This window comes from Palaemon carinicauda, chromosome 1, assembly GCF_036898095.1.
Source record: "Palaemon carinicauda isolate YSFRI2023 chromosome 1, ASM3689809v2, whole genome shotgun sequence".
Taxonomy (NCBI): Eukaryota; Metazoa; Arthropoda; class Malacostraca; order Decapoda; family Palaemonidae; genus Palaemon; species Palaemon carinicauda.
This window is the reverse complement of record NC_090725.1, coordinates 237,696,604-237,715,792: the sequence shown is the minus strand read 5'-3', so window position 1 is coordinate 237,715,792 and position 19,189 is coordinate 237,696,604. Positions and strand designations below refer to the sequence as shown.

Below are 19,189 nucleotides of genomic sequence, written 5' to 3'. Positions count from 1 at the left end.
CAGAAACGCTTCGCCCTGAAAAGCGTTTCCCTGCATGGGGAGTCTGCTTCCGCTGACACTGCCGCTGCTGAAACTTACGTGAACCAGACGTTCAAGAATATTATCGCCGAAGGTGGATACAAGCCGGAACAAGTCTTTAATATGGATGAGACCGGCTTGTTTTGGAAGAGAATGCCGTCGCGAACTTTCCTGTTCAAAGAGGAAGCCAAAGCCTCTGGCTTTAAAGCATTCAAGGATCGCGTTACCCTCGTGATGTGTGGCAATGCTGCTGGATTTTTGCTAAAGCCGGGGCTTATTTATAAGTCGAAAAATCCTCGCGCTTTGAAAAATAAAAATAAGAATCTCCTTCCCGTGTACTGGATGCATAATCAAAAAGCATGGATTACGAAGATGCTGACCTCCAACTGGTTCCATCAGTGTTTTATCCCGCAAGTCAGCAAATATCTCTTAGAGAAGGGCTTGCCATTCAAGATCCTTCTCCTTATGGATAACGCTGGGGGACACGCAACTGACCTGTCGCATGAGGGCATTCAGGTTGAGTTCCTGCCACCCAACACCACGTCATTAATTCAACCGATGGACCAGGGGGTTATCAGGGCGTTCAAGGCCCTCTACACGAAGAACACCTTGGCGGACCTCGTTGCGTGTGTGGATGCTGCCCAAGATGATGAGGATGAAGATTTTAACTTGAAGGCGTACTGGCGGCAGTACACCATAGCCACGTGCCTGCAGAATATTCAGAAGGCACTTCAAGAGATGAAACCTGCAACCGTGAATGCGAGCTGGAAGAAGTTGTGGCCCGATATTGTTTACAACGACAAGGGATTTACTCCGTCGGAAATCCAACACTCTGCAATACGGAAATCTGTGCAGTTGGCTGCCATAATTGGAGGTGACGGGTTTGGCGACATGACGACTGAAGACGTCGACGAGTTGTTGGACTGCCATTCCCAGCCCCTAACTGACGCAGACCTCGAAGACCTGACGAAATCGGCAAGCGAAGAAGAGAGTGAAACCCAGGAAGAGACCCAAGAAAATGTCGAAGAAACGGGCTTAACATTAGAACAGCTTGCCAAGGCCTGCAACCATGCGAAGGAGTTGAAAGAAATGTTGCAAGAGTGGGACGAGGATATGGTTCGCTCGATGCAATTCTGCAACAAGGTTGATGACATAATGACTCCCTACAAGATGCTCTTAGATCGAAAAAAGAAGCAGCGGCAACAACTTCCGATCACAATGTTCTTCCAGCCTCGCAAAAAAGAGCCAGTTCCTCCTGCTAGTACGCCTTCGGAAGAAATTGAAGTTTCCCAGGAAGAAGTTGAAGAGGTGTCCCAGGAAAAGACACCTCCGTCTGAAGAGACGTAAAATACTACCTGGCTGCACAGTAGAACACATCATCAGCTTCATCATCATCATTTCTACTGTGCAGCAAATTCATCGCCATCATCATTCAAGTTTTTCTTCAACTTCTTTCGTGGTGAGTACAGTAACAATCTTTATTTTTTACTTTAATATTCTCACATTCTAAAACTGTATTTGTGCCTGTTTTATAGTTTAGTACTGTACGTACTGTATGCATTAAGTTAAAGGGAAGGTTTTAAAAGTCTACATGTTGTAACCTATCATATTTTTTTTGTTTAAAATTTACATTTACGTACGTAAAACAATCTCTCTCTCTCTCTCTCTCTCTCTCTCTCTCTCTCTCTCTCTCTCTCTCTCTCTCTCTCTCTCGTAAATTGATTTTTGTTTAAAATTTACATTTACTGTACGTACGTAAAACAATCTCTCTCTCTCTCTCTCTCTCTCTCTCTCTCTCTCTTCTCTCTCTCTCTCTCTCTCTCTCTCTCTCTCTCTCTCTCTCTCTCTCTCTCTCGTAAATTGTTTTCCTGCTTTGCTACGTACAATACTGTATGTGCTGTACAGTACTGTATGATTTTATATAGATACGGTAAATTATATTTGTAAGGTAACATATTTTGTAAATGCTTTTACTGTAAATACTGTACTGTATCATTATTTATCACTATCATCATGCGCATTAAATGCCTTGTTTGTTCTGAGCGTGGTTGTTTACTGAGCGTACAGTACTTTATGACGCCGTCGTTTCAGGCGGCGTCATAAAGAAAAACATTTCATTTGGAAGTCCTAAGAAAAATACGTAAACTAAAACATTGGTAATAAAAAAATCAACATACAGTACTGTATAATCAATATAATCGATGCAAAAACTAACCTATACATATATGTGTACACTAAATGAGTTTGTTTCTTCATTATGATCAGAGATGAACGTAAACAAAACATTGGTTGCCATTTTTTATCGTGCTTTTTAGGTGTTTAGGAAACACATGATATAAAATCGCCTTTAATATTTGTGCCTGTTTTAGTTTAGGGTGCTGTAGTACATGCATTAAGTGTTCTGTACATTAAAGGGTGGTTTGTTAACAGTACTACGTACAAGGGAAGGTTTTAAAAGTCCGAATATACATGTTAAATAAATAGGTAAATATGATGTCACTACTTCGCGGATTTTCACCTATCGCGCCCGCGTCTGGAACCTATCTACCGCGATAAACGAGGGTTCACTGTAAACATTTCTGGAAATTTAAAATTATTTAATATCTTTTGTACAATCACCCACAATCGCATGATCATGCTGTAGCCTACAACACACACACACACACACACACACACACTCTCTCTCTCTCTCTCTCTCTCTCTCTCTCTCTCTCTCTCTCTCTCTCTCTCTCTCTCTCTCTCTCTCTCTCTCAAAAAACTATAAAATATCGTGCTTCGGCAACATGAATGAAACTACAGTTAACGTTATGCGATTCAACTCACAGTACAAGTAAATAAAATATGAGAGAAGTATTTCAAATAAAACTATTGAAATTAGTATGTTAATTAGAAAATGATAGATCAAGTAATACTGTAATTGTTTCTTTTAGTAAATATGAAATATCCTTCAGTAGCATGCCTTAATAAGGGAGTTATTAGATCCGAGAATTGAGGTTAACGACGGACTACGCAGGGTTAATCAACTGATTTGAATGTAAACAATGCATGAGATTATAATTCGCAATGTTTTTAATTACAAATACGATACTAGAATGTGAATATTACATGCATTATTATTGAATACAGTTAAGTGAAACTCCAGTTTAATTAAAATCCAGTTTATTTCAGTTATACTTTCATGCCCCCCCCCTGTATATAATAGCGCCAACGTATCCCTGCGTGTCGTAAGAGGCGACTAAAAGGGACGGGACGAGGGGGCTAGGAACCCCCTCTCCTGTATTATAATCCTGTGAAAAATCAAAGAAGTGGAACTGGGGGGAGAGTGACTGCTCCCCGCACTCTAGTTTTGCGGTGTTTGAATGTGCAATATTCTAGGGACCCATGGCTATAAATTTATACGTTGAAAAAAGAAACACGAAAACTATTAGTATGAAATCGAAATCACCAATATGAATTCAATTTGAACGATAGTTTTACTGAAACGAAAGGATCGAGGGACTCTGTTACGTAGATGGGAAAGATGCTGACCAATAGGAGAGCTGGATTTTATGGCGGTAACTTGCCTGAGTTAGAGGGATTACCAATGGGAGAGCAGGACGATGGCGGTGAGTTCAAAGTTGTGCGGCAAGCCTTTTAAAATTATTTTTCGGCAGCCAAGTGAATTTTGTTTCATACCTTTTTTTTATATGTGGGAAAAAAAAAACTTTGTCTTTTCGTATACAGAAACTTTTGTATCATGAGGTATTACTGATTTATGAAAAAGTTTCATTAAAGTAATTGCAATGACAATTAATACAAAATATTGTGAAAGAACTTTTTATACCATACAAAAAATGTAAAGCAACCTAACAATAAAGAATATGAAAAAGAGTACATTATATGACTTATTTTCTCATATGAAATTTATAGCTTAGGGAAATAAATTTTGACCAAACTCAATTAATTTAACATGATTTTATTGCATGTTTTGCAACGTAACTTTCTCTTCAGATTTGGAACTCTCATCCAAAGTATTGTTGATTTGCCTAGTTAGAAATGATGGACAATTGTTGCAATTATGTTGTAAATTGTCAAATTTGCACAGTATGGCTTTTGACCAACTATTATGTTTTCAAGATTACCCTTTTCTTCAGTGTATCCCTGTTAATTCCTCTTTCCTAAATAATCATGTAGATAGCAACAGGTCAAAAGAATTAGTTGTGATTTCTTGGAAGACAACAAAAGAACACTTCTCAAGACCCAAAAGTGAGCTATTACCATGCCAATCCATTTTCAATAATGCGTCCTGCGCGACTTATGTAATAAAAAACTTGCTATAGCTTCATGGATTTCCTGATAATGGGACTGCATTATCACCAACAAAGTCAAATGGAAGTTTCCTTGTATTATTTGGCAAATACCAACATTCTGAAGAATTAAGAGAACCTTCCTGAATCATTCTTCCAAAGTTTGTATCCCCAAATACGACTCTACCAGACACCCTACTGATAATACCTGCATTGGTCATAAAAATTCAGACTTTGTAGCTACTAATGACTTAAGTGCTATGCTAAACTGATTCCTATAATTGTAATAAAATTATCTGGAATGGGTTGGCCTCCTGATCTTCACATATTTCTCATTGATAGTTCCATTAAAATTGTGAAAATTCATCTATCATTAAATTTATCGGCAATAATGTGTCGTTTATCTCTTTTCACTGGTAGCCGTAAAGACAATAACAGTGATAGTATTTATTAATTATATATTTTTACCCAGGAGTTTGTAAGCACACATCCACTTGGTATGTAATGCAATTATTTACTATAACAGACCGATTCTCATGAACCAGTGTTCCCCCATGCAAGAAGGAAAGTGTATTTGCGAGGAGAATTAATATTCTTTGAATGTAAATGTGTTCATGGAACTTTGAACAGTCTTTCATAGAGACATCTGCTTGGGAATTGTAATTGCAGGAAATGTATTTAACATAGGCAATATATGCTAAAAGGATATCAATGACGTTACATTTGAGAATCAGATGGGACTCTGTCTTCCAGCAATGTAACACAGAAATTACCTCCAGTAACATTCCAAAAACAGCACCTACAAAAAATACAAAATAATTCCCATTGTAAATATGACCATATCTGATAGGTCACAGCAACTAAATACTCTTCCTGGATTCTTATGAAATTGGATGGAAAAAAAGTTTTCTTAATATCATCTTTTAGCCATTTTATAATAGCTTTGCAGATTTCAATAACAATGACACAGATACACTGCAGAAACATGGTACTAACAAATTTCAAGTCTTCAAAAGTGTTATTGCAAGATGATTGATAACCGTTCAGTTAGTGAGATAACTTCTCTTATGACTGTTTCTATTTGAGACCAGTGGAGTCACCATATACAATAACTACTCAAAATATTCACAGTTCATAATTAAGAAACTTTTGAATCATTAGTCTCATTAAATTTCAAGTGTTAACAATTATGTATGGCCATACTAACGTCTATTCTTATAAAAATCTTTCGTATAGCGAGGCAATTCCTTTTTAACCCAAACAAAATATCAATGCAACTGAACTGCATGTTGTATCCATAACAGACTACGTGTTACCTGTATGAAACCTAGCAAGGAACTAACGATTAACCATTAAAATTGAGCCGTGTGAGGGTACATGCTCGACTCAACCAATATTGAGGACAACCTTTCTTTTTTATGCTAAAAAATTGATCATGTAAGGGCACCTTTAGGTACTCTCTTGAGGCAGGATGGATGGGGACATGCAAGTATGCATCTTCAGGTCTATGGTCGAAGGATATTGTTCTTCCTGATGGTCTGGAGAACGGTGGATGGAGTCTCCATTTTTAATTTTGTCTTTAGCAGAAATAGATTCAAACAGGAAAGGTATATGACGGGTCTCCAATCTCCCTCTAATAAGAGTAAGTCCTTTACTAAGCCTTTAGTATAAAATTGTGGGAGTGTCCGAATTCTGGTCAGAGGCGGCAGACAGGCTGTGAAAGGGACTCAATGTCCTGAATGGACTTCTATCATCCAAGGGTCAGCCCTGAAATTCTACTACCTTAGCCAAAAGCTTTGTAGGTATCTCCCACTGTTGATAAGCGGGGGGCATGTCCTCTCTGCGACCATGCCCTGTTTGTCGGGAGTGATATCCTCTTCGATGAAAGGTGGGTCTGAGGGCTTGCCTCTACGGCTGTTGTCAATCTGTTGGGAGGCAGGTCATCTTTACAGGGGAACTGGTTTAAAAGGCGAGTTCCTTAGCTGCTTCTGGGGGCAGGCAAATACTCTTTCTTATGACACTAACCACAGAGGACGTTATACTTTGCCTGGTAGACTGATGCTGAGGAATTCCTCAGATATTTAGACAACCTCTTCGCAACTTATTGCGAAAAGCCTCTCTGAGAGAGGAGGTACCGAGTAGTCTCCAGGCGTACAATCATAGCGAAGCTATAGCTTGTGGTAGATGTCGAAGTGTGGTTGTCTGTGACGTGGAGACGGTCTCTTGGAGGCTCTATCAGGAGCTGCAGAAGGTTTGGAAACCGTTCTGCATAATGCCATAGCGGAGCTATGAGAGGCTGACCGATGTTCTAGCCTTGAGTAACCTTCTCTTCAGACAAAAACGGGGACGAGACGTAACCTTCGTTGTTGTACCCACCGTTGTTGGCATGCTTCTTGCCAGACAGCCTTGGAGTCTAGGACTGGGGAGCAGTGGAACCCTGAGGTTCAGGGGCGTTGCGAACAGATCCATAGTTGGAGAACCTCGCAAAGTCAGGACTTTGTCGACTACAAGGTGATCATCCAAGGACCATTCGGTACACCTTATCTGAGATGGTGTGCACAGATTGTCGGCGAGCACATTCCTCTAGTCTGGAATAAAGTGGGCTAATAGTGGTACCGAGCAGACTTCGAATAAAATAAAATAAAATAAAAGTACTGATGGAATAAAAGTACTGGGTGGAAAAAATCTCAATATTTAATAAAAGTACTGATGGAATAAAAGCACTGGGTGGAAAAAATCTTGATATTTAATAAAAGTACTGGATGGAATAAAAGTACTGCCCGGAAAAAAAAAACTCAAAATTTAATAAAAGTACTGGATGGAATAAAAGTACTGACTGGAAAATAATTATTGAAATCAATATACAGTATATGCTTCATTATACTTGACAACGTTTACGATACAGACAGGAAAAACTACAAAAAAACACGTACTTCCGGTTTTCGTCGATTTCTTGAAGGGCGAGTCTACAATAGTATTGCATATTCTTTCGCTTCATTTTTCTAATTCTACGATAGTTTTACTTGCTGCCCAAAAATTTACGACGTTAAATTCAGGACGCAGATATGATTTATTTATTTTATTATTATTATTATTATTAGTTTTATTTATTTTTTTATATTTCATTATTGCGCTCGCCATGAATAGCGAGTGGCCCTACGATTGTACTCGCCAATACATATACATACATATATATATATATATATATATACATATATATATTTGCCATCTGTCCTGAATAATGTATCAAATTGTAATTTTTGTCACCTCCTAATGATGAAAATATACATTCGTGTGAACAGCATCCATGGATACGAGTTAAATTTCATAATCATCAGGATCCGAATGTGGAGGATTTAGTTTTGATTTATTTTCATTTTATTTTGTTTGCCAAATCGAGAGAGAGAGAGAGAGAGAGAGAGAGAGAGAGAGAGAGATTTTGTTTTAGTTTTGTCAAATCGCGAGAATTCTATTTGCTTTAGTTTTACTATATATATATATATATATATATACAGTGAACCCTCGCTACTTCGCGGTTCGACAATCGCGGATTCACCACTTTGCGGGGTTTTCCCATAACCCATATATATATACATATCGCGGATTTTCCGGAAAATTCGAAAATACCGCGAAATCTGAAGACAACCAAATACGATATTTTGTTACCTGTAATTCCATTAATACTGTAATTAGTAATATCTGCTCTTACTGATTGTTCATTGCATTACATATGATATATAATTCAGCACAGAAAGAAATAAAACACGAAAAGAGAATGTGATCATACGATAATTCAGTACGTAGTAAAATTAAATCGAACATGAAACGCAAATCAGATGCAGTCATACCATATTAGAATGGTGTGTACTGTAATGGATGTGCTTCTTTTCCATGAATCTTTTGTATGTATACGTACGTAGTACAGTACTGCATCCAATAATATTCTTTGTTGCAAAAATCACATTTCGAATACTGTAAGCGTACGATGAGAGAGAGAGAGAGAGAGAGAGAGAGAGAGAGAGGCGTAAAATAGCGTACGTAAATTTTTATTATTATTGTTATTATTATTATTATTGTTGTTGTTGTTAATAAAATTATTATTGTTATTATTATTATCATTATTATTATTATTATTACTGTACAGTATTATTATCATTATTTATTACTATTACGGTATTGTACTTAATCTACGTACGTTCAGTATGCGCGGGGCATCTTCTATGAGTAACCAACGCATCATAGTACTGTAAGACGGGTTGTGATTGGTTCAAGCGCTGATAGATGACGAATCAAAACTCAAGTTTTGTTATCTAGCCTGTGATTGGTGTTTTGCCCGCATCTTCTACCCGCAGCATCAAAGTTCTCGCGGGGCTGGATCGTTCACTTTCTCTTTCCGCGTATTGCTGAGTAGACGTTCTTAAGTTTGTGAAGTTTAATCTGTGCTGTGTGCGACTGTTTTAAGTTGAACTTTTTGTTGAACTTTCTGTTAAATCCTACTGTACAATGGCTCCCAAGCGTTCTGCTTCTAGTAAGGCTGGTAGTGAGCCTAAACGCCACCGAAGGATGATGACGATAGCTGAGAAGGTTACGCTTCTCGACATGTTAAAAGATGGTAGAAGTTACGCGGCCGCCGGCCGCCATTTTGGCATCAACGAATCCACCGTTCGCTATATCAAAAAGGACGAGGCGAACATTAGAAAGACTGCTGCAATCACCTTTAGCAGATCAGCGAAGCGAGTCGTTACAACGCGTAATAAAACGATCGTACGCATGGAAGGTGCTTTAGCTGTGTGGATTGCCGACTGCCGGAAGAAGAACATAGCGTTGGATACGAACACCATCCAAACAAAGGCTTTGAGCTTATATGAGAATTTTGCTGCAAAGGAACCTAAAGACGACGACGGCAACCATGCTGAAGATGATGATGATGCAGATGATCCTCAACCAGGGACATCCACTTGATTCCCAGCCTCAGAAACGTTTTTCCGCAAGCAAAGGATGGTTCGCGAAGTTTCAGAAACACTTCGCCCTGAAAAGCGTTTCCCTGCATGGGGAGTCTGCTTCCGCTGACACTGCCGCTGCTGAAACTTACGTGAACCAGACTTTCAAGAACATTATCGCTGAAGGTGGATACAAGCCGGAACAAGTGTTTAATATGGATGAAACCGGCTTGTTTTGGAAGAGAATGCCGTCGCGAACTTTCCTGTTCAAAGAGGAAGCCAAAGCCTCTGGCTTTAAGGCATTCAAGGATCGCGTTACCCTCGTGATGTGTGGCAATGCTGCTGGATTTTTGTTAAAGCCGGGGCTTATTTATAAGTCGAAAAATCCTCGCGCTTTGAAAATAAAAATAAGAATCTCCTTCCCGTGTACTGGATGCATAATCAAAAAGCATGGATTACGAAGATGCTGACCTCCCAACTGGTTCCACCAGTGTTTCATCCCGCAAGTCCATGAATATCTCTTAGAGAAGGGCTTGCCATTCAAGATCCTTCTCCTTGTGGATAACGCTGGTGGACACGCAACTGACCTGTCGCGTGAGGGCGTTCAGGTTGAGTTCCTGCCACCCAACACCACGTCATTAATTCAACCGATGGACCAGGGGGTTATCAGGGCGTTCAAGGCCCTCTACACGAAGAATACCTTGGCGGACCTCGTTGCGTGTGTGGATGCTGCCCAAGATGACGAGGATGAAGATTTCAACTTGAAGGCGTACTGGCGGCAGTACACCATAGCCACGTGCCTGCAGAATATTCAAAAGGCACTTCAAGAGATGAAACCTGCAACCGTGAATGCGAGCTGGAAGAAGCTGTGGCCCGATATTGTTTACGACGACAAGGGATTTACTCCGTCGGAAATCCAACACTCTGCAATACGGAAATCTGTGCAGTTGGCTGCCATAATTGGAGGGTGACGGGTTTGGCGACATGACGACTGAAGACGTCGACGAGTTGTTGGACTGCCATTCCCAGCCCCTAACTGACGCAGACCTCGAAGACCTGACGAAATCGGCAAGTGAGGAAGAGAGTGAGGGTACCCAGGAAGAGACCCAAGAAAATGTCGAAGAAACGGGCTTAACATTAGAACGGCTTGCCAAGTTCTGCAACCATATGAAGGAGGCGAAAGAAATGTTACAAGAGTGGGACGAGGATATGGTTCGCTCGATGCAATTCTCAAATAAGGTCGATGACATCATGACTCCCTACAGGATGCTCTTGGATCGAAAAAAGAAGCAGCGGCAACAACTTCCGATCACAATGTTCTTCCAGCCTCGCAAAAAAGAGCCAGTTCCTCCTGCTAGTACGCCTTCGGAAGAAATTGAAGAAGTTTCCCAGGAAGAAGTTGAAGAGGCGTCCCAGGAAAAGACACCTCCGTCTGAAGAGACGTAAAATACTATCATTGACTGCACAGTAGAACACATCATCAGCTTCATCATCATCATTTCTACTGTGCAGCAAATTCATCGCCATCACCATTCAAGTTTTTCTTCAACTTCTTTCGTGGTGAGTACAGTAACAATCTTTATTTTTTACTTTAATATTCTTACTGCCTGTTTTATAGTTTAGTAATGTACGTACTGTATGCATTAAGTTAAAGGGAAGGTTTTAAAAGTCTACATGTTGTAACCTATCATATTTTTTTTGTTTAAAATTTACATTTACGTACGTAAAACAATCTCTCTCTCTCTCTCTCTCTCTCTCTCTCTCTCTCTCTCTCTCTCTCTCTCTCTCTCTCTCTCTCTCTCAAATTGTTTTCCTGCTTTGCTACGTACAAGTACTGTATAATTTATATTTGTAAGGTAACATATTTTGTAAATGCTTTTACTGTAAATACTGTATGTACTGTATCATTAATTATCACTATCATCATGCGCGTTAAATGCCTTGTTTGTTCTGAGCGTGGTTGTTTACTGAGCGTACACGCCGTCGTTTCAGGCGGGGTCATAAAGAAAAACATTTCATTTGGAAGTCCTAAGAAAAATACGTAAACTAAAACATTGGTAATAAAAAAATCAACATACAGTACTGTATAATCAATATAATCGATGTAAAAACTAACCTATACATATATGTGTACACTAAATGAGTTTGTTTCTTCATTATGATCAGAGATGAACGTAAACAAAACATTGGTTGCCATTTTTTATCGTGCTTTTTAGGTGTTTAGGAAACGCATGATATAAAATCGCCTTTAATATTTGTGCCTGTTTTAGTTTAGGGTGCTGTAGTACATGCATTAAGTGTTCTGTACATTAAAGGGTGGTTTGTTAACAGTACTACGTACAAGGGAAGGTTTTAAAAGTCCGAATATACATGTTAAATAAATAGGTAAATATGCTGTCACTACTTCGCGGATTTTCACCTATCGCGCCCGCGTCTGGAACCTATCTACCGCGATAAACGAGGGTTCACTGTATATATATATATATATATATATAGAGAGAGAGAGAGAGAGAGAGAGAGAGAGAGAGAGAGTTTATTTGTTTTAGTATTGTCAGAGAGAGAGAGAGAGAGAGAGAGAGAGAGAGAGAGAGAGAGAGAGTGAGTTTGTGAGTGTGTGTGTTCGCGGTGTGCGCCGCCGAACAAGTGGTAATTAGCGTAATGATTGTTTGTAGTGAGAAAGACTGTCGGTATAATTGAGGTTGTTTGTTTAAATTTTTAGCTAGGTTAGGGCGGTAATGAATGTCGTGGGCCAAAGGATTTTCTATTTGACTGTAGCAAGAGTCGGTTGTTTTTTTTTGTTTATAGACAGGCGGCTATGAAGTGATTTTTTTTGTATTGGAGTAAGTACTGTTTTCATCTATTTTTGTTAGGCGCGATCATGAATGATAGAAAGTTTATTATTTATCTTTGATTATAGTGCGATAGTTTAGTTAGTTAGGAGTTTTCGTAAGGGTTTTTCTTTTTTATTGCAGGCCGTAATTCCTCCTTTGGACTCCTTTACACTCTTTGGAGTTTTTGTTTGTCCGTGGCCTGTTGGTTGCCTGCTGCACATTTAAGATACAGTAGATTGATGACGACCCCGTATGTTTAATCATGTAAGGAATTGGATATAGACCGCTCTTATAACTGATGATAATGATGACAATGGCACTGGTTTGGCCTGGAAATGGAGATGATATTTTGAGAGTATAGTTAAGTGATTGCGCAGTGAAATTGGCCGTAGGCTAATACTCTTTGCTAAGAAGTTGTGGAAGTGGGCTAGAAATTACCCGTATGTGGACGACGGTTACCACACACAAACTTATATATTGAATATTTTAGTGTTTTCTCTTATGTTGGTATTAGATGTGATTATTTGTTTCTGGTTTATGGCATATGGTGGATGGTTTAGTGTTAAGTGATTTGTTTTAGTGTTTAAGTATTTTTCATTACTGTGTGTGGAGCAAGTTTTTCGGTACTGTGTGTGGACTGTTGTTGGGTTTGTAAAGTTTTCTATAAATAGTGTTAAGTCTGTTTAATGAAGTGATTTTTTTGGTTGCGGTGAATATAGTTTTTTTTTTTTTTTTTTTTTTTTTTTTTCGTTTGTGCAATAGTCCAGTTTGACGTATAATTAAGGGGAAAGTTTGTGTTGTGGGATATTTTGAAAGTTAGAGTGAACAAAGGTGTGGGGGTTTGTTTTTGTTTACATCCCGCCACACGAAGACTCAGATCTATCGCACCTAAGCCGCCTCCCATAGCCTTACGCTGTTAGGAGACGTTATTCAAAGTAAATTTATCCTCGGATATAAGGTTCGTTTTGCATACCTGTAAACTCCTAAGTGTTTATCTTACATAGAAGTGTGATTTAACATCGTTTAAATCATAAATCGGCATGAAATAATTGACGTTTGAAAACAGACACAACTTCTTTGCTGCACTTGAAATGACCTCTTTAGCTATAAATATGATCCTATCACCTTGTGACATGACATCATTCAATCGATATACATGAGTAGTTGTCACTGTTGAAGGGAAAGCACGTCTATTTATAGAAACTGAAATCAGACAACGCATGTATCGTAGTGTTCAGAGAGCGACTTCCGCTTGACCCACATGTACGCTACGAGTTGAGATCTCGATTGCTACTTCAGCTAAGAAAATAAAAAAAAATTGTACTTGTATAATTTCCCACCGGTACGATAGGTAGTATTGAATAAACATACTGGTTGGAAGATTTGTGAAAAATTAATAAGCGTACTGGGTGGAAATGGAGCGTACCGGCGGGAAGAAATTTGAAAAATTAATTAACGTACCGGTGCGTTTATTTGATACTTCAGAGTATACTGTTAGATGGGAAGATGCTACAACCAAGTTCCTTCTTGCTTGTTGATGTGAGCCCTTACATGGTGTTGTCGCTCATCACACCACTGAGTGGCCGGTTAGAACTGATGAGGATGTTGAAGGACTGGAAAGTTGGCCTTCATCTCTTGAGAGATTCAAGTGAAGGTACTTTCGGACTTCGTCGAGAGGCCTGATGTAGTGTGGTGCAGCACTATGGTCACTCCTACCTTCTTTTGATGTGTCTAAACACAGCATCAAGTCCAAGGGGTGGGGAAGGATGAGAAGGTTATACCACTCCATAGATTCTCGACTGACACCCATCCCTTGAGGTTCATCCAAACTTCTGGTCCCATGGGGATCAGAATGTCCGTTGAATCGATGGCCTGATTCCAATCGGACTCAAGCCACCCCTGGAGAGAGCGAATCCTGAGGCAGCCGTTGGAGGCTAGACAGGCCAGAGATGATAGGTGTCGAAGGAAAAAAAATCACTTTGGGCTGGAAGTTCTTCTCGTCTTGAGAAAGGGTCTTGAGAAAGGGTCTTGTGACTTTTCTAAGCCTGTCTTTGATGAGGTTTTGTGGAGATTGGTGTCTAGAATCATTCCCAGATATACCAGTCTTCTGAGAGGGGAGTAGGGAAGACTTCCAAAGGTTTACCACGATCACCCGATCTTGGTAAAAAGACTTCAGAAGTTCCGGTGCTAACGCAAGGTTGCCACCGAGTCTGCTAAGGTCAGCAGTCGTCCAGACACGGAGGAGACGCAAGCCGATTCTGTGAGTCCAGGATGGGTGCTGAGGAAAGATCAAAACACAGTGCCCTGAAATGGTGTTACTGTACTTGTTTGTCTAGACTGAATCTCCAATCCTTCCTAGAAGATGGATGGATTGGGCCTGGAAGTATACATCCTTTCAAGACCTGTGGTCTTAGCCCTTGTCCGAACTCCTCCAACATGGTGTGGACATTGACCCAAAGGGACAACTCCTTGCGGATCTTTCGCATGGGAGATTGTTGACGCTGGGGTATTGATTCATGTCGGAAAGGATGGGACGCAATACCTTGTGTCAGGATTCTTCCCTCGGAGAGAACTCCTTTAAGTGATAGAAGTAAGGCAACGCTTAACCCTACCATGCACCCTGATAAGATTGATGCTATTCCCTAGAACAGCATCGGTCTGGCGAATGTTAATCAATGGTTAACGACTGGTTATCGTAGTTACTGTGCAGTTGAGAGTGCTCGCGAGTAGTCGCCTGTCAACAAGCCGCTGATGGAGGCTGTCGATCGCTTGCCGATCACTTTAATGGATTGGTGTGATGGCGAATTGCGAGAAGCATGTTGTTTGCCTTCCGATCTGGGGAACCACGGGCAGAGGTTGGCTAGTAATTCTGAGTGACGAACTGTTGGTGAACGGCGAATTGCCAATGTTCAGTGAATCGGCAATCTGTGAGCCGAAGATGGTAACTGACAGGCAGATGAAGGCTGTCTGGTCAGTCAGCCAAGGAAGGTTGGTGATTAATGAGTTGGAGATCAGCTTGGAGAGCCCTGAGAGACAGCTGAATGCTTTAATGATCGTCAGTTGGTGATCGGTGAGCCATTGATGACCAGCGCTCGATCACCAGTCAGAGATCAGCAAGCTGACGATTGGCTGGTCAAAGATCAGCGAGCTGAGGTCGATTGATCGAAGAAAGACAAGCTAGCCATCGGCGATGTAGTGATCAGCAAGCTTATAACTGGTTATTGACTAGCAATCGGTGATTGGCACGCTAGCAATCGGAGATTGTTAGCAATTGGCGAAACTGTAGGTCAATGATCAGAAAAGATGAGCTAGTAATTGGCGATCGGTGACCTATTGTACAGCAAACAATGATCTAGCGATCAGTCGGTTGATGATTTCTCATTGGTGGAGGATGGGCTAGAAATCGGCGATCGGCGGACTAATGAACGGCTGTCGGTAAGCTAGTGATCGGCGTTCTGGCAATTAGATATTTGCGAGCTAATGATAGGCCGTTTTCAACGTTCCGATCGTATATGCTGAAACTGGTACTGTCAGGAAAAAATATCCTGAAGAAAAAGGGACCAATGGTTCCCTGTGAGGAGTCTCAACCAATGTTAGATGCGGTTGATTCGCCTTGGATGATGGAACCTTCGGATCCTTGAACCCTGCTGTGAAGTCTCTTCCCTCTTTACCCGGCGGGCATGCTGTAATGTGTTTGCAGAGAGGGGAATGGGGCAATGGTGACCTGTCAAAAAGTTTTCCCTTTCATTCTTTTTGCCTCTCGTGCGAGTGCACAAGAGAGTACTGGAGCATTGGCGAGCAGGATGATGCTGGTGTGCAGTTTCCACAGAATGCGCAGGAGAGCGCTGGAGTGCAGTACGGTGGTGCACAGGAGGAGGCTGGTGCCCAATTTTCGGTGAATGCGCAGAACAGCGCTGGTGCGCAGGTGAGCGCTGGCTCTTTGGCGAGTGCTGGCGCATTGGTGAGCGCTGGATCTGAGAGTGCAGGTGAGTGCTGGTGCATTAGCGAGCGCTTGACCTGAGAGAGCAAGTGCGCGAGAGCGCTGGCACGGACAGCGTTGGCGCGCAGTAAGGCGCTGCGCAGTCTCCCTAGAATGCGCAGGAGAGCGAAGGCGCGCGGGCAGGAGGACGGGAGGGCGCGCGGGCTTGTAGACGGGAGGGCGCGCAGGTGGGAGAGCGCGCTGGAGCTTGGACACGCCGTAAGACGCTGTGTAGGCTGTTGCATAGTCTCTTTAGAATGTGCAGCAGTTCGGCACTGCGAAGGAGGTTGCTACTGGAGAATGTGGGTGCACAGGTGAGCGCTGGCAAGCTGGAGCTTGCTACAAACGCTGCTCCCTGGAACGGCGAGGCTGCGCTAGAGAGTGCTGGTGATCGGGAGATCGTTGGGGCATTGGAGGGCGCTGAGGACGAGCGGGAAAAGGCTGCAAGTCAGGTAAATGCCGAAGAGTTGTAGAGCGCTGACGAGCTGGAGAGCGCGGGCGCTCTGGAAAGCGTAAAGGAGCAGGCTTGTGCTGACAAGATGTTGGTGAGCGCTGGTGCACTGCAGGGCACTGGCGTGCTGGAGAGTGTTGGCGCGTAGCTGCAAGCTTAGGTATGGCCTCAAGAGGCTGTACCGGAGACAGGAAGGGCGAACATCCACCGATGGAGATCGCGAAAGATCCACAGAAGAGTCCAGGACCAAAGTCTGAGGACTAGCTGCAGCATCGACAGGAGAAGGTCCAGGAACAGATGACGCCCCTGAGGGCCGGTGGATCAGCAAGCTGACCTTCAGCAGTAGCAATCCTCCGAAGAGGAGTCTCTATGAGTGACCTCTCGCGAACGAGAGAGGTAATCATTTCGCAGGAGAGACTTGCCTAAGACTATGATCTGCCCCTGAAGGAAGAGAGACTCAGCAAGGGGGGAGATTAGTCTAGGCAAAGACAGCAACAGCAGTTGGAGTTGATGAAGTGATGAAAAAGATGCAGGGAAGGTTTCCCTCGGAAGGGAAAAACCAATCCCACACCTTGGGAGGAAAACTCTCCTTTGGAAGGGAAAATGGTCCAACCCCTGGGGCAAACCTCCTGGTAGCGCTGCCTGATGAAGCGTAGCCAGAGCTAGTTCCTCGAAGATGAAGTGCTGATCAGGTGCTGTCACAGGCATACTTCTAAGAGAAGGGATGACGCCCTCTGAGGGTCGGTAGTGACAGCAGATTCCCCAGGCATGAACAGAACAGCTCTGCTTCTTCAGCTCTCTTAGTTGAATGAAGAACTTCATTGCTAACTGAGGAAAAATAAAATAAATTATGTAACAAAAAAAACTCCCACAAGAGGAACACCTAGCCTGCGACGGGAGAGGAGACCACTGAGGGAACAAACATAAAATAAGAACTGCGCCTGCCCTCCCCCAGTTGATGTTCCCCGCGGAGAAGCTGAAAAATTTAATTACAAACAATTATAATTTCACTCAAATAATTAAGAAAAACAATCGGAAGCGCAACCTAACCCGCGAAAGGGAAAGGAACTCCCCCCCGTTAGTATACTGCCGGAAACCCATGAAAGGTGAACAGCCTTGAGAAGAGAAAGACTGAAAGGCCACACTCAATTCCCACAGTACTTCATGTGTTCCCAGTGGAAGAGGAAAAAGCGAAGACAACAGTTGAACGAGGCGGGTCCAAACGATGACGATTCACCTGCGACGTTGACCGAGTCAACAGTAGGTTATCCGCCAACGGGAAGACCGATGGACAAGGGGGGGAGAGGTCGGAAGGGAAGGTTCCCCGGCCTTGCGCAAGTGTCTTGAGAACCTGTCGTATACGTTATCACACGCACAGCACAAACACTGGAAAGGAAACATACAACATTTCTATAAACATATATACATAAACATTAAGAATTTTTTCATATATATTTATGAGAAAAAAGTAAAAGACAAATATTAATAGCAGTCCAAAATAGGCGAGGAGGAAGAGCGATTACAACCGGTCTCTATCGGAGCCAAAAGTAAAGTGGGGTAAATCACCGGTGTATGAGCAGGAGTGGTAGCAAGCTAACCCCCCCCCCCCAACCCCGCTAACTAGCGGTATGGGTAGTTAACACTCGCTAAATTTTAATGGTTCGTCATTTCAGCTTCAGTGAAAGTATTAACCCTAAATAGATAGCGTAGGTTTGTATCCCAGTTACGGAACAAACTTTGTTTCTACTGAGTTTTCAAATACTGCAGGTACTAAAACCAAATTTACCCGAGATAATGTAGTGTACATTTTAAGCTGATAAAAATTACTCACATTCTACTTCATCGATAAGTGACAAAACATCATCTTCAAACAAATCATCATCTGAGATATCCGCAGTATGTGACTTTTCTTGAAATTCTTGCTTAACAGTAGAGCTGCTCAGTGTTGATTTACTGTTTAGTTCCCGGCTGTCCTCTATAAAGAATAAAACAAAAACAAAAATTATTGAATTGTATATTATTCTATCCAGAAATATAGTAGTATAATATAAAATAAAAGCAGTCTCCTTTCTAAACCTTTGCCAAATACCTATGCAAATTTGTAATTTTGCATAATTGTATATAAAATGGGCAATTACCATAACTTCAAAATGAGTATTAAACACAAAAAATGTTTGCTGATTCTGATAAAGCCACTTAGTAATAATGAGCATCCTTTTGATGCCTCCATGTAGGTCATATTTTCACAAAAGTAAACAAAATTGCCCGTAAAATCTATAGAAATTATCTTGGTTGCAATTCCTCCAAACAATAAGTATGTACAGTAACGAACAACTATACAAACCAGAAGCATTCCGAGAGCACTTGGAAGCAAAAAAGTTTCCTAATCCAACATCAATAGGATTAGAAGACTCTCAACCTACCTGCAACTCCCAAACCTCCGTTTTTTTCAATCAGCCGAGCCTACTATTGCTAACTAACTAGGCTATGGATGTAACAAGAATTCCTGCATTTAGATATTAACTAAAATAGTATTCAATAATATACTACTGTAATTGATGTTCTACACATTTTATCAACCAATAATTTAAAGTTCTTTTCTAGTTTACAGTCAGCTAATTACCTTAATTCAGTGAATGTCTAAATTTACTAATTGAAGTAAACAAACACAATACCAAGAATTC

At 41.4% G+C, this 19,189-nt stretch overlaps 1 protein-coding gene across 1 annotated transcript in view; it reads right to left on the bottom strand.

Annotated features, from left to right (window-relative positions):
- The window catches only part of LOC137654487 (titin homolog), a 136,965-nt gene that overhangs the window by 14,416 nt on the left and 103,360 nt on the right, over positions 1 to 19,189 (bottom strand). Inside the window, exon 6 of the mRNA XM_068388155.1 lies at positions 18,337 to 18,480. Within this exon, the coding sequence (XP_068244256.1) occupies positions 18,337 to 18,480 (144 nt within the window). The remainder of the gene's footprint in view (positions 1 to 18,336; positions 18,481 to 19,189) is intronic.